Source organism: Lepeophtheirus salmonis, chromosome 13 (genome assembly GCF_016086655.4).
Source record: "Lepeophtheirus salmonis chromosome 13, UVic_Lsal_1.4, whole genome shotgun sequence".
NCBI classification, from domain to species: Eukaryota; Metazoa; Arthropoda; class Copepoda; order Siphonostomatoida; family Caligidae; genus Lepeophtheirus; species Lepeophtheirus salmonis.
Genome location: NC_052143.2, coordinates 10,947,680 through 10,960,888, shown reverse-complemented (window position 1 = coordinate 10,960,888; position 13,209 = coordinate 10,947,680). Strand labels below are relative to the sequence as shown.

General features: G+C 33.2%; 2 protein-coding genes across 2 annotated transcripts; both read left to right on the top strand.

The window, feature by feature from the left end:
- Positions 1-433: 433 nt before the first annotated feature.
- On the top strand, positions 434-3,475 carry Hel25E (ATP-dependent RNA helicase 25E). Its single transcript, XM_040722926.2, has 7 exons — positions 434-758; positions 942-1,162; positions 1,360-1,543; positions 1,753-1,871; positions 2,374-2,652; positions 2,832-2,969; positions 3,185-3,475. Exons 1-7 carry the CDS (start codon positions 551-553, stop codon positions 3,314-3,316), a joined length of 1,281 nt encoding a protein of 426 aa, XP_040578860.1. The 5' UTR covers positions 434-550; the 3' UTR covers positions 3,317-3,475.
- Positions 3,476-3,586: 111 nt separating this feature from the next.
- LOC121127708 (uncharacterized) lies at positions 3,587-6,524 on the top strand. Its single transcript, XM_071892859.1, has 4 exons — positions 3,587-3,713; positions 3,765-3,883; positions 3,959-4,531; positions 4,808-6,524. The coding sequence occupies exons 2-4, from the start codon at positions 3,875-3,877 to the stop codon at positions 6,401-6,403; spliced, it is 2,178 nt and encodes a 725-aa protein (XP_071748960.1). The 5' UTR covers positions 3,587-3,713; positions 3,765-3,874; the 3' UTR covers positions 6,404-6,524.
- The last annotated feature ends 6,685 nt before the right edge of the window (positions 6,525-13,209 follow it).

Sequence of the window (13,209 nt, the reverse complement as noted above, 5' to 3'; positions counted from 1 at the left end):
AGTACAAATTTGCTTATACCATAAATTTCTGCGGATACGGACCCAAGACCCGTCCTATCTTTATTAAGCAATACTATAGGTTTTTTGAGATCTGGAAAAACGTTAGGACCTTTTTTAATAACTCGAAAAGTTCGAGTTCCCAAAGCCAGTTCGGTACTTTTCGGATAATAAAAGTTTACATATACTGTACACCGGATCCAAGACGCTTCCTATCTCTAGTCCAATGGTAATGCTATCAACAAAACGTGGGCTACAGTAAAGATAATTGAAAGATGTTTCTTATTGGTTTGCCGAAAAATAGGCTTTATTGGCGAGGAAGCATCTATAGTGATAGGTAAGGTTCATTGATTGAGTACAACAAAACGTGCTACTTTTTAGGAGAAAAAGAATGCTACATTTGTACCTATCTCTAATAAAAATGTAGCGGCGTCGCCATTTTGAGTTTCTTCTTTCCTTTTCTTCATGGAACTCTCTTCCCTTAATATTTAGTTAGAGATAGAATCTCCTACGGTCAACTTCAGATTATCTTGCAATTTCTTCAACTTTCAAAATGGCCGAAGTAGAAGCAGATCTCTTGGACTATGAGGAGGAAGATACCACCACCACTGCAGTGACTACTGAGACCAATGGAGCCGAGCATAAAAAAGAGGTTAAAGGAACATATGTTTCTATTCACAGTTCGGGCTTCCGAGACTTTCTTCTCAAACCTGAGATTTTGAGAGCCATCGGGGACTGCGGTTTTGAACATCCATCTGAAGGTGAGTGAGCGGATTGCAAGGAGTTAGTGCATTCTTTAATTTCCTCCCATAGCTGAGAATTGTGCTATGGGGTGGCAGATGGGAATGCTACATTGATTGTACTGCGACGCACTATCTCGATCTTTATCTTAGGATCGGGCCCGTCAATGATCAACACTTGACTAATTAGATTATTTCTTTCAGTTCAACATGAGTGTATTCCACAGGCCGTTCTGGGAATGGATATTCTTTCTCAGGCCAAGTCTGGTATGGGTAAGACTGCTGTGTTCGTGTTGGCCACTCTTCAGCAGATGGAGCCGGTGGATGGACAAGTCTCAGTTCTCGTCATGTGTCACACGCGCGAACTTGCATTTCAAATCTCGAAAGAGTACGAAAGATTTTCCAAATACCTCCCCGGTATCAAGGTACGCTTCCATTTCCTTACATTGCCTACCGTCTTTGCTATTCAAATGATGAATTCCTTATAGATAGGGACATATGATCCTATTCAGTGATTACCTCATTTCGCTAGTTTTCTGACAATGTTAAAATGCATCTATGTATATATATTATTCCATTGGGTCTAGTCACTCTTTTTAACCGTTTGATTTGTTTGATTTAGGTCGGCGTTTTCTTCGGTGGTCTTGCCATCAGCAAGGACGAACAAGTTTTGAAATCCAACTGCCCACACATTGTGGTTGGCACTCCCGGACGTATACTTGCTCTTGTAAGGAGTAAAAAATTGAATCTGAAACACACTAAGCACTTTATCCTCGATGAATGTGACAAAATGCTTGAGCAATTAGGTTAATTTCTACTCTTTATTAGTTATTTCTCTTTTTCTTTATGATGTAATTTTCGCACTGAGTTCTCACATTGATTTCACGTATTTGGTGAGAATTCTCAATGACGACATAGCGAACTCTCTCTTCCTGAATTTTTGTTTCCATGTTCTGACTTAAACCTATTATTGTGAAGATAAAAATTTCAATTAAATCCTTTTTATCATCCACAGATATGAGAAGAGATGTCCAAGAGATCTTCAGAAATACTCCTCATGAAAAACAAGTTATGATGTTTTCTGCTACTTTAAGTAAAGAAGTTCGACCAGTGTGCAAAAAGTTTATGCAAGACGTACGTAAAACCTTTCCCGTCGCCGCATCGGCTTAATGGGTCTATGATTTAAAAATGATAGTATTTTAAACAATGATTTTTATGGAAACGCGATTAAGCGAATATTTTGGTTAAGTTTACATTGTAACCCTTGGAATTGATGGAGTTATGTCCAATGATTGGATACACCATTTGTGATAAGAGAAGGGAGGGGAGGGGCTTTTGGTAAAGTAGGTTTAGTTGACTGGCTTTTGGTTAATTCTTCTATCAAGAATGAAGATGTGCATAGAAGAGCACGAAGAAACAGAAGAAAGAAGAGGGGAGGGTGGGCTGAATTATTGAAAGTCAGTCTTATTTTTTGGGGGTAAAGTTAGATTTTTTTGTCGGCTTAAGATGGGTCCATTGTCTTAAAAACACAACATCTACCAAGGAAATCAAGTCTTTTCCCCGTGGAATGGCTCAAACCACATCTATTATGCCTTATATTAAGAACTCCAACAACTTTTGTTTTTCCTTTTTACAGCCCATGGAAGTTTATGTCGACGATGAAGCCAAATTAACACTTCACGGTCTTCAACAACATTACGTCAAGCTTAAGGATACCGAGAAGAACCGCAAGCTCTTCGAGTTACTTGATGTCTTGGAGTTTAATCAAGTCGTTATATTTGTTAAGTCGGTTCAGCGTTGCGTCGCTCTTGCTCAACTTCTAATAGAGCAAAACTTTCCTGCGATTGCTATTCATAGGGGTATGAGCCAGGAAGAGCGTTTATCTCGCTATCAACAATTTAAGGATTTCCAGAAGGTAAGTTTCTTTGATGGATAGCGATAAGATTCTTCTCATGATGATAATTATATAGATAGGGACATATGAACTATGATGATTATTGTTCTTTCGCTAGATAGTATCTGATTATTATTATTACTTCATATATTATTAAATTTCCCTATCTTCGTTATGACTAATTTTTTTTTTTTTATCAGCGTATTCTAGTCGCCACCAATCTCTTCGGACGAGGGATGGATATTGAGAGAGTCAATATTGTATTTAATTATGATATGCCTGAAGATACTGACACTTATTTACATAGAGTTGCACGTGCTGGTAGATTTGGTACCAAGGTAATTTAGTTTATGCAATATATGTCCCTAATTTGATAGAGAACTTGATCTATTAATCAATAGTCATGCTTCTAGAGCTTAGGGGCATATTATGATTAACTGGTCGGTTGAATAAAGAGACATATTCTTTTTATTTTCAGATCTAGTTAGTACAATTATTTATTTTAGTGTAATTCTATCTTAGTTAACTTAATTTGATCTTTTTATCTATTCAGGGTCTTGCTATTACATTTGTATCGGATGAGTCTGATGCCAAAACACTCAATGAAGTACAAGACAGATTTGAAGTTGATATTACGGAACTACCTGATGAAATAGACTTATCAACATATATTGAAGGGCGATAATTGCCTCAGAATGTTTATATATAACTTATATATGTTTTTCTATCCTGCTCAAATGGGATAATTTTTAGTATCCTTATTTTTTTTTTTTTTTTTTTGTGTAAAAATATTTATAAATTGAATAAATTCTCCTAGGGAATCTTTAACATTCCACTAAATTAATATTGTAGTTTTACTGATATTTAATTTGTAATACGGGTTTTGGTGTAGCTGAAATCTACTATCTGGCGGGGTTACATAGAGTTAACATATTTCTTTTATATCTGTTACGTCATGAGAGGAAGACATAAGTGTGCACTGGTTCGGCTATTCATTGTTATTCTATCATACATTTATCTCCGAGGTCACTTTCCCCTGCGACACAGGCGTAAACAAGCTACTCTTACCTATTACAACGAAGGTATACCTTGATATAGAAATAGAAACATAACTTTAAGACTGCTCTTAACAGTCGTAATATTAAGACCAAAGGGGAAATATTGGATGTAGATCATTTTCGGTTTATTTCGTTAAAGTAAATCAACCATTTCTAGTCTAAGGAATCAAGATAGGCAGTCCCATATGGGGAAGGTAATTTAATAAGAACAATGTTTCAACGTTTATCCCCAGTCATTTATTTTAATTGATATATTTTCTATATCATAGAAAAAAGTCTTCCAAGACTTTTTCTCTACTGCCGATAGAAGAATGCCCTCTTTTTTGCACAAAAAATCTCAAAGTAGAAGCATTGCTAGTTTAATAGAAGCTGGAACATCTCTTATTGGTCCTATTAGTGGTCGAAGGAGTCATATTAATAAAGTGGATGGGACACTTGAATCAGTTTCTTGTAGTTTTGATTCACATTCAATAGAATCTAGAGATTACGACAGCAATGAAGCTAGATATTCTAGTTTAGATTACAGGGACGTAAGAAGTAATAGTAATGATTCTGATGTCCTGAGGAGGAGAGAACTTCCTAGAACTACGTGTAACATGACAAATAATGCTCAAAGGTTGGTTAGTCCTACCATAAAAGAGCGATACACAAGTTCAAATTCGCCAATTAATCAATTTACATCTCAAAAAAAAAGTACATCACCCTCAAATCAAAAACATAGCGAAGTTACAACCGTGAAAAAGTTGTTGGAAGGTATTAAACCTTCTTACTCCTTCGAAAAAGTCAGTTCTTATTCTTTTGATCGTGGTTGGTTGACAAATTTAATGCCATATATTTTTAAGGTAAATAAAACAACATTTAATCCAGTATTTTGCAGAAATAGTTGGTAATAATGAGTTTATAGTACGATTTTTTTGTGTTTTTTGTAATATTTCATTATGTTATGAAATTTATTGATAATGATACTTTCAATCATGTTAGATGGAACATTTCATCAATATGTACATAATATAATTTAAAATTTTGTATTGTTTTCTTTGTTATAACAATATGTAAATATTACATTAATAATTATAATTAATTAATGGTTAATTGCATATGTTTCCATTTTTTTCCAGTTTTTTGAGTGGATGTTCATTTTTGCATTGATATACTACGATTTTAGTATTGCTCATATTCTATTATGTTTCTTAATTTACGCTTACCAAATACATAATTCGGAAACGACAAGGAAACTGGCATTATTTGGCAAAATATCAACTCATGAATTTATATCCAAAATCGATAATGAATCCTTTCCTGCCTGGCTGAAGAGTTCAGATATGGATAGAGCTGAATGGATTAATGACATAATTGCTCAGCTATGGCCCAATTTAAATAGATATGCTACAACGTTTATTAAAACTTTTATAGAACCCGAACTTATTTCAATGCTTAATGAACTCCAATTAAAGGAATTGAGTGGTTTTGAGATAAAAAAAGTTCTACTGGGTACAATTCCTTTGAAAATTGGTGGTTGTAAAGTTTTTCCACGAGGAAGTAAATCTGAGAATGACGGCATTATGTTAGAAATGGAGCTAATTTACTCCGGTGATGCAAAAGTACAGTTTATAGTTCAACGAATCGCTGCAGAAATTAAAAATATTAATCTCCGTGGGACTGTCCGTATTTACTTAAAGCCTCTCCTCAACACATTTCCTCTAATTGGAGGTTGTGAAGTTACTTTTATGGAACTTCCTATTTATAACTATTCTTTAGGTGGAATTGGTACATTTGCTGATTTGCCAGGAATCAGTACTCTATGTAAAAGTATTGTCGATTCACAAATTAAATCTAGAGTTTTATGGCCCAACAAACTGAAAATTATAATTCCAACTCCAGAAACGGAGGATGCCATATTAAAACAAAAATCTTTAATATCACGCCCTTATGGTTATTTACACGTTCAACTTCTTGAAGCAGAAAATTTAGTGGCTAAAGACATAAATATGGTTGGAAAAGGATCTTCGGACCCGTATGCAATAGTTGTTGTTAATGGAAAAAAAGTATCTTTTCAATCTCAGTATGTTGAAAAAAATCTCAATCCTATTTGGGATTATGAATGCAATTTCATTCTTGACGGGGACCTGATTCCAGAGGATCATCAGTGTGAAATCCTCGTGTATGACTATGATCAAGGAACACAAGATGACTTCATGGGTAACGCAATAATAAATCTACAAAGTGTTTTCAACAATTTAGAGTTCGATCATTGGGTTCCCTTAACCAATATCAAGAAGGGAAAAATTCATTTAAAAATGAATTTTAGGGAATGCTCTCCAGTCTTAAAGCCTCAAGGAGATTATATTCTTCACATCTTTATAGAAAGTTGTTCTAATCTTACTTCTAATAACGATCAGCCTGTATTAAGCTCCATTCAATGTTCAGTGAATAATAATGATTTTATCCTGTCCCAAAAAGGTAAAACTAATCCTGAAAATGGAATTCATTTCATCAATGAGGGAGCTACATTTTATACTACTATAACTGAAGAATTAATTATCACTGTGAGCGATTTCAAAAATATGCAAAAAACATTCGGAGAATATCAACTAAGTATAGCAGATATGATTAATAATTTTAATGGTGAAATAACAAATGAAGTTTTACCCTTGAATTTTCATTCCAACTCTAATATGACTTTATCTGCAAGGCTTTACTCTCTATATGACTAAGTGTAAGTCAACTCATTTTCTACATTTGATTATAATATGTGATATGAAAAATAATTTTAATTTACCATATTATGTAACTAAATAATTCTATTATATTTCTAATATATTGGGTGGTCCAGAATTAAGGTGTGTTCACTGACGTGCATTCTACCAATTTAATACGCATTTATTCTTCCTTTTTACTATTATTGTCCTTCAGTCCATTTTTACTGCAATATCTCCTTCTATATTTTGAGGACCTTTTGACAAAACCTCTCCTTTTAAAAAAAAATCAAGTATAATAGTATAATCTAAGGAATACAAGACTATATGGAAGGTTTTGGAGCCCTTACATACTACGGGCTAATATTTCCATTAGTCTTGTTTATTTTTGATTTGTGAAGGAGGAAGTGTTTAGTGATAACTTATAAGTTCCCTATTTGTGTTAATTAATTGAATTAGTTACAACAGAGAGGGGTAACTGTTAATTATACGGTTCCAATAATTAACTAGAGTTAATGAGGCTATCCATTTTCCTCCTCATATTAAAGTTATGCCTGATGAATTATAGGAGTACTTCCAAGCTCCCAATAATCATTACTCAATACTTACAGATAATATGTTAAGCTGTTGCTGCCTTGGCTGTAGAAGTGGCTATCTTGAGCTAAAAAGTAGACAAAATGGACCTAATTCTTGTATCCCCAAGCTTAAGGTTTCTTTCCACTCATTTGCTAAGAATGACGACCTCAGGGAGAAGGGGATTAGGGCGATACATAGGGAAGGTTTTGTTCCTAGTGTTTGTAGTCGTCATTTCCATGAGTCTTGCTTTCAGTTGGAGAGGAATGACAAGAATGTTACTCGATTAAAAAAACAATACATCTAAAGGAATGAGACTAGCTAAATTAAATCCATATGCAGTACCGACGATATTTCCTGGTGTTCCAGCTTAATTATCAGGTTTACCTCCTCGTCCGAGATACGCAGCAGTAACTACTGTATAAAAGAGGTAATTTTTAAGACTTTTAATAGTGTTTAGTTTTTTTAACATGAAATATTTTCCTTGTTTTTATATTGAAATTATTTTATTGTTTAAATTTTAGAGTTAAGCAAGAAAACCAAAGGGTGCAGCAAAATATTACTTCATTCATAAAAAAGATCAAATAACTACATTTGATGATATAAGAAAAAATATTGACAGATCTTGCCTTCCTCAAAAAATCCATGACGTGTATGAGGAAGATTTTGCTATAATTTTTTCCTTTTCTACTCTTTCGGGTGTTCCTCAAATGAGTTGTGGATTGAAAATTCTTAAGAGATTTGTCATTTGATATATTTTCAAATGGTTTTTCTGTTTCTAAAAAAGACATTACTCAAATCTGTGAATCAATGACGATTGAAAAATATTCACAAATAACATCATCACATTTTTAAAGATTAAAAGAGATGATCCTTCATCTGACTTATTGAGGGGAAATAATTGGTTAAAGTCTTATTTAGAAAAGGAAGAGTCAGACTCAAACGAGAATCTCCAATTTATTATCGAGCAGATCGACTTACATTTAAGAAGTTCGAAAAGAAAAAGATACTCTCCTAAACTTCTAGGAATGTCTACTTTATGGCAAAATACATGCCCGGCTCTTTATCGTCAAATTAAAGAATATGGACTAATTTCTTTACCCCCACCATAAAGCACATAAAAAGTTAACGAGGGTATTTTCTGTTAATGGCCAGGTGAATACTTCTACTATAGATGATCTTTCTGCAAGACTAAAATCATTATCATCGAAAGATAAATTTATATCGATCATAATCGACGAAGTTTATTCGAGTCAAAGAGTAGAATTTGTTGGAGGAAGTTTTTATGGATGTGAAAAAAAATGGATTTACAAAAACTCTTTTATGCTTCATGAATAAAAGTGTTGTTGGGCAATACAATGAGATGGTTTGTATGGTCGAAAGATGTAACTTTGATTTGTGTGTAAGACTGTTTCATGAATCGACAATAAATGCTCTTGATCATTATGCTTCTCAAAATTCATCAAATGAGTGCTAACAAACTACAGCCGAGGTGATGAGAATATTAAAAAGATTTTGGAACGGTGTAAATGTCTGCTCTACTTCCACTCATGTCTCTAAAAGAGATGCCACTCTGAAGCACATCACCTACGATGAGAGGGACCAAATAATTTTTTTAACATCGTTTTCCTCATATCTTGAGAAAGTGTCAAGATATGACGAAAAAGGAATGCATTGAAGGAGTTACACCAGACACTTTTACGGCTGCATACAAAACAGCAATTGGTTTAAGTGAGCTATGCAAATATTTACTGGATATTAAAGGAGTTCAATACATTATTTTACAAAAAATAAACTCTGATCTAATTGAGAGAAGGTTCGGATGGTATCGGCAACTCGGAGGAGGAAATTATCACATATGTATAAGACAATTCGTGGAAGCAGAGAAAAATATACGTTTGTCTTTACTTTTAAAGTCCGAAACAAAATCTTTAGGCAATCTCAAAGACATTTTTCGAGGTGAAGATGAGAAAGGATCAAGATTTCAAGACGTAAATAAAATGTTATTTTTAATCCCTTCCGATTGCTTCTTGGATCTTCAATTTTCTTTGGGAAATGAAGGTGGCATATATTATTTAAGTGGATATTCTACTCATTCCCTGATTAAATCACTAAAAAAAAACTGTTGTGCAACGTTTTTATCTGCATCAGGAGAAATTAATCTCCAGTTATGTACTGATGGAGCAAATGTGGAAGAAGCTGATAAGTTTTTTAACAGCATAAACAGAGGTGGTCTTAAAAAACCAAGCTATGTTATGTTGCTTTTATGTAGCCACATATATTCATTATTAAGTTTTGTTTTTAATGCCGAAGAAATAATCAGTTCTTTACTGTCAATGTCTAATCCAAAGATGGTATTTATCAGAGCCGATAAAGAACTGTTTTTTTCTTCTCAATATATGACCTGGTTTAATGAAGTATGTTGCTGCCAAAATCACTCCATCGGATCTTATTATGTAAATGTATGCTCAATTTTTTAAAATTTGTTTGCAAAAATTTTTGTTTCTGATTCTAACAGCAAAATTTATAGCGGTAAAAGAAGGAAAAACAATTTCCAGTCAAGTTCCTCAAAAAAGATTACAAAATTAAATTCTAAATGATTAATACATTCAGTTTGTTTCATAATTTTTTATGTCGAGAAATCACTCAATGTATAAGATTGTATTTTTAATATTTTATTTAGAATATATGTATACACCAATAGAATATAAATGAATCGTTTTTTTTTTTAATATTGGGATATTCTTTAAATATCTTATTTATTTATTTAGCAGAACGTTTAAAAGAAAAAGAAATACACCTTCCATGTAAATCTAGTATTCCTTGTATAATCTTATGATTATTTCTTGTAAATCCCAAATATTTCCTCAGGATTTCTTCCCCTTCAAGAAAAAAAAAGAAAAACGTGAGGAAATTCGATTCGAAAGTGAAATGCGGATAAAATGTGAACGGTTTCATCGGTTTAATCAGTGTGATATACTCACAAATTGGAACCATAACGTTATAAGGCTATTACTACCGTTACCATTTTTTTTTAAATTTCTCAGCAGCTCACCATTCTAACTAAATACAAAATGGTTATTATATTTATGTTAAGATAGTCTACTGTTTTAATCTATGTACTGTAAGTGACATCATAACATAGCATATTTTATAAAACAAACTAATGATTTTAATATAAAGCCATATGAAATAATAAAATAATTATTACAGCAGAGTACTGAATTGAGTCTTGAATGTCGGATTCTGGATTGAGGTGCATAATCTCCAAGATTATTTAGGATATTTTTTCTCGGATCTGTTTCATAAGAAAGGGTACTTCTCAGGGGGGTTCTGGAGGGGCTGTAAATAAGATATTTTAAAGATACACTTGTCAATAAAATTTAAACTTTTTTTTTTGTTCTTGTATTGAGATGGTGTTTTTCTGATTGCTTTTACACCGAGAAACATAAGAATGATCTATGTAGCTCAAATTTCTTGTTTTGTGACCTACAGAGTCATAATTTTTGGCTGGGCTTAAATTGGATCAAATAACTCGTTTTTTAAAAGAAATAAATCCTTTTAAGGTGCTTAAGTGTACTAAAATGAAGGACACTCATTTTCCACTTAATGTCCTAATCTGATAAATAGTGGTTCATACCAAAAAATGTTTTATTCCTTTCCTCATTTTTTTATGGTGCCCCAATGACCAATATAAAAACAACACATAAGCAATGCGTTTTCAGAGCATACTGAAGATTATAAATTCCCATTCCAATTAGGATGGTTGTATTTCGTTATTCTTTTCATATTATTTATATAGTTTTTGTCTTTGTCTTTCGAGGGTTTCAAATGCGAAAAACCCGCTTTATTAGAGGACTACAGCGTAATATGAAAGAGTTGGAATCATTCAATACAACGCGTTATTTGGAGAGCCCATTTAATTCTTTTGATTCTGAAAGAATAATTGGATTCAAACAAAAGAAAAAATCATTTAAGCTTAAAATAAAACTGGTCCTGCGCCTACGGTCGTCTAAGGTGAATTGGAGCGAACGGTAACTTTTTTGGCTTAATAGCTACTATTAAAGCATCTGCAAGGGGCCGACCCTATAAAACTGATACTTGATCGCAAAACAATGAATAAAAACGATTTATGGTATTAAGTACCATAAATTCCTATCAAAAGCTTTCAAAAAATTTATTGGAATCGGAGTTTTGACCTTTTTACTTTCCATAGTCGTCCCTTACAAACATCTCTACAAATGAGGTCAATGTTTATGAATCCAAGACATATGGTTTGTGAGATATAAGTATTTTTTGGCATCTGTATCGTATATTTTTAGGTAAACTTTTGACAATTTGTTATGCTCCTCACAACAGAGAAGTTCCCAATCTTTTTGGATTCTTTTACAAAAGGATACTTCAGATGACTTTGAGGGCTCAATTTCAAGACATTGAAAAAAATTGGTTAAAATTAAATCTACAATTTGATTACATGCAGACCACAATAGTGGACGGTCAAGTTTAATTTGGATATGAATTTAAGCAGCTATAATATGCAGTATTCGAAGCTGCTGTATCGAAACATAGATTTACTACTGACTGCTAGCACTGTTATTCGTTTAAGAATTCAGGATTATGATCTGCAACTATATCGCCTGATGATTTTCCACTACTTGAGATATATCTTGCTACACCAAGTAATTTGATTTCACCCACGTTTCCAATTAAAACTTGTAATCTTTCTTTAAATATATTTTTGTTTTTTAGTATTGGTAGGTGTTTGGTATCCCAGTAAATTATAAGGAATTAATGGAGGTGTACCGGTATGGGTTAATCTGTGGAGGTACTATTTCTTTTTGTATGGGGATGACCTCGTTCCTATCCGAGCTCCCAGTATACTCAGAGTCGCTTCAGAAAAAAATAAAGGCTTTGGAATATCCTTTGAGCTTGAAGATTCACGCTGCTCTAATCTTGATGCCTCAGATCGTCGACAAGGTTCTTTTTTACGTACCAATGCGTCTTTCTTTCTATCTGCAACACCAAATGATACCAACCGATCTGATTTTATAGATCCCAAAAAAAATTTATCTTCTTCCTTAATAATCTTTTCCATAGCATCATTAGCCCATTCACAAAATTGAAGAATTATATAATTTTAACTGGGAGCTAAACAGGTTATTAGATTGAGAATAAATCCTGAAGGGAGTAGAGTTCTGTTTTAGAAGAGACTCCATATCGAGGCATTGTTCACATAATTATATATTTTATTTTATATTAAGTGTACTGACTATTTAACTAATTGCAAGTAATATTTAATTGTAAATCTCTTGTAGCATGAAATATATTGGTTGTTCAAGAAGATTTTTATTCATGATTACATTTAATTAATTGAGTTTATGTGTTCGTGGACCTCAACAGATTCAACTTAATGCCTAAAGCACCAGCAGTTATCTATTGCCCGTTCCCAGATTCAGATGAAATTATCGATAGCGTTTCAGAGGCAGTGGTGATTTCTCTATTCAATACTCATAGTTTGAGTCATCATAAACCACTTTCACAAGACTTAGAACAGGGTCTTAAGTCTAATCCACCACCTTGTGAGATACCCAAAATTGATTTTGAAACGACAGAAGAAGGCTAGAATGGTTGTCTGGCTTGATGGAAATGTTTTACAATAATTACGAAAGTTGTGAAAGGGTAGACCAACTGTTTCAATGCTTTGAGGTTACGCTGGGAAATTATTTGCTTAAAACTAGTCCAAAATTTTTTGGAAGAAAATGAAAATGTTGTTCTGTCAGCTATTAAATTACCGGCAGTCATACAATAAATTTGCTATGTAAAACAAACATATTTATTTAGTATGAAACAATTCCATGGAGAACCAATCAAAGCTTTTGTGTCAAGATTCCGAAGCAAAGCAGCTATTTCTCAACAATGTGAAAATACGATTGAAAATTAACTTTAAAGAAGAGATAGTTCGAATAATATTAATGAATGGAGTTAATGATTGAGAAATATTTAGAAAGATTGTCACTATACTAGAAATTGATAAGAAAAGTCTATCAGAGTTGACTTAAATTATTGAATCTAGAGAAAGAACCAAAGTTGCTACGAGCAGCCACCCAATATCGGCAGTAGTTTCTACTTTCAAACGATGGCCCAGGATGAATCAAGAAATGGAGAAGATACAAGTGTGGGAAAATGTTCTCGGAAGACCCTTCGTGTACCTGGGAACTCCATCAACGTGGAAGCTTAGATCACTATTAACA

What these genes read in the sequence shown, in the direction of transcription:
- LOC121127708 (XM_071892859.1), top strand. An exon ending in TAATGCCATATATTTTTAAG is followed by an intron (nt 4,532 to 4,807) that starts GTAAATAAAACA and finishes ATTTTTTTCCAG; the next exon opens with TTTTTTGAGTGGATGTTCAT.
- Hel25E (XM_040722926.2), top strand. Translation starts at nt 551, where the DNA reads ATGGCCGAAGTAGAAGCAGATCTCTTGGACTATGAGGAGGAAGATACC. An exon ending in TTTTGAACATCCATCTGAAG is followed by an intron (nt 759 to 941) that starts GTGAGTGAGCGG and finishes TATTTCTTTCAG; the next exon opens with TTCAACATGAGTGTATTCCA. An exon ending in CAAAATGCTTGAGCAATTAG is followed by an intron (nt 1,544 to 1,752) that starts GTTAATTTCTAC and finishes TATCATCCACAG; the next exon opens with ATATGAGAAGAGATGTCCAA.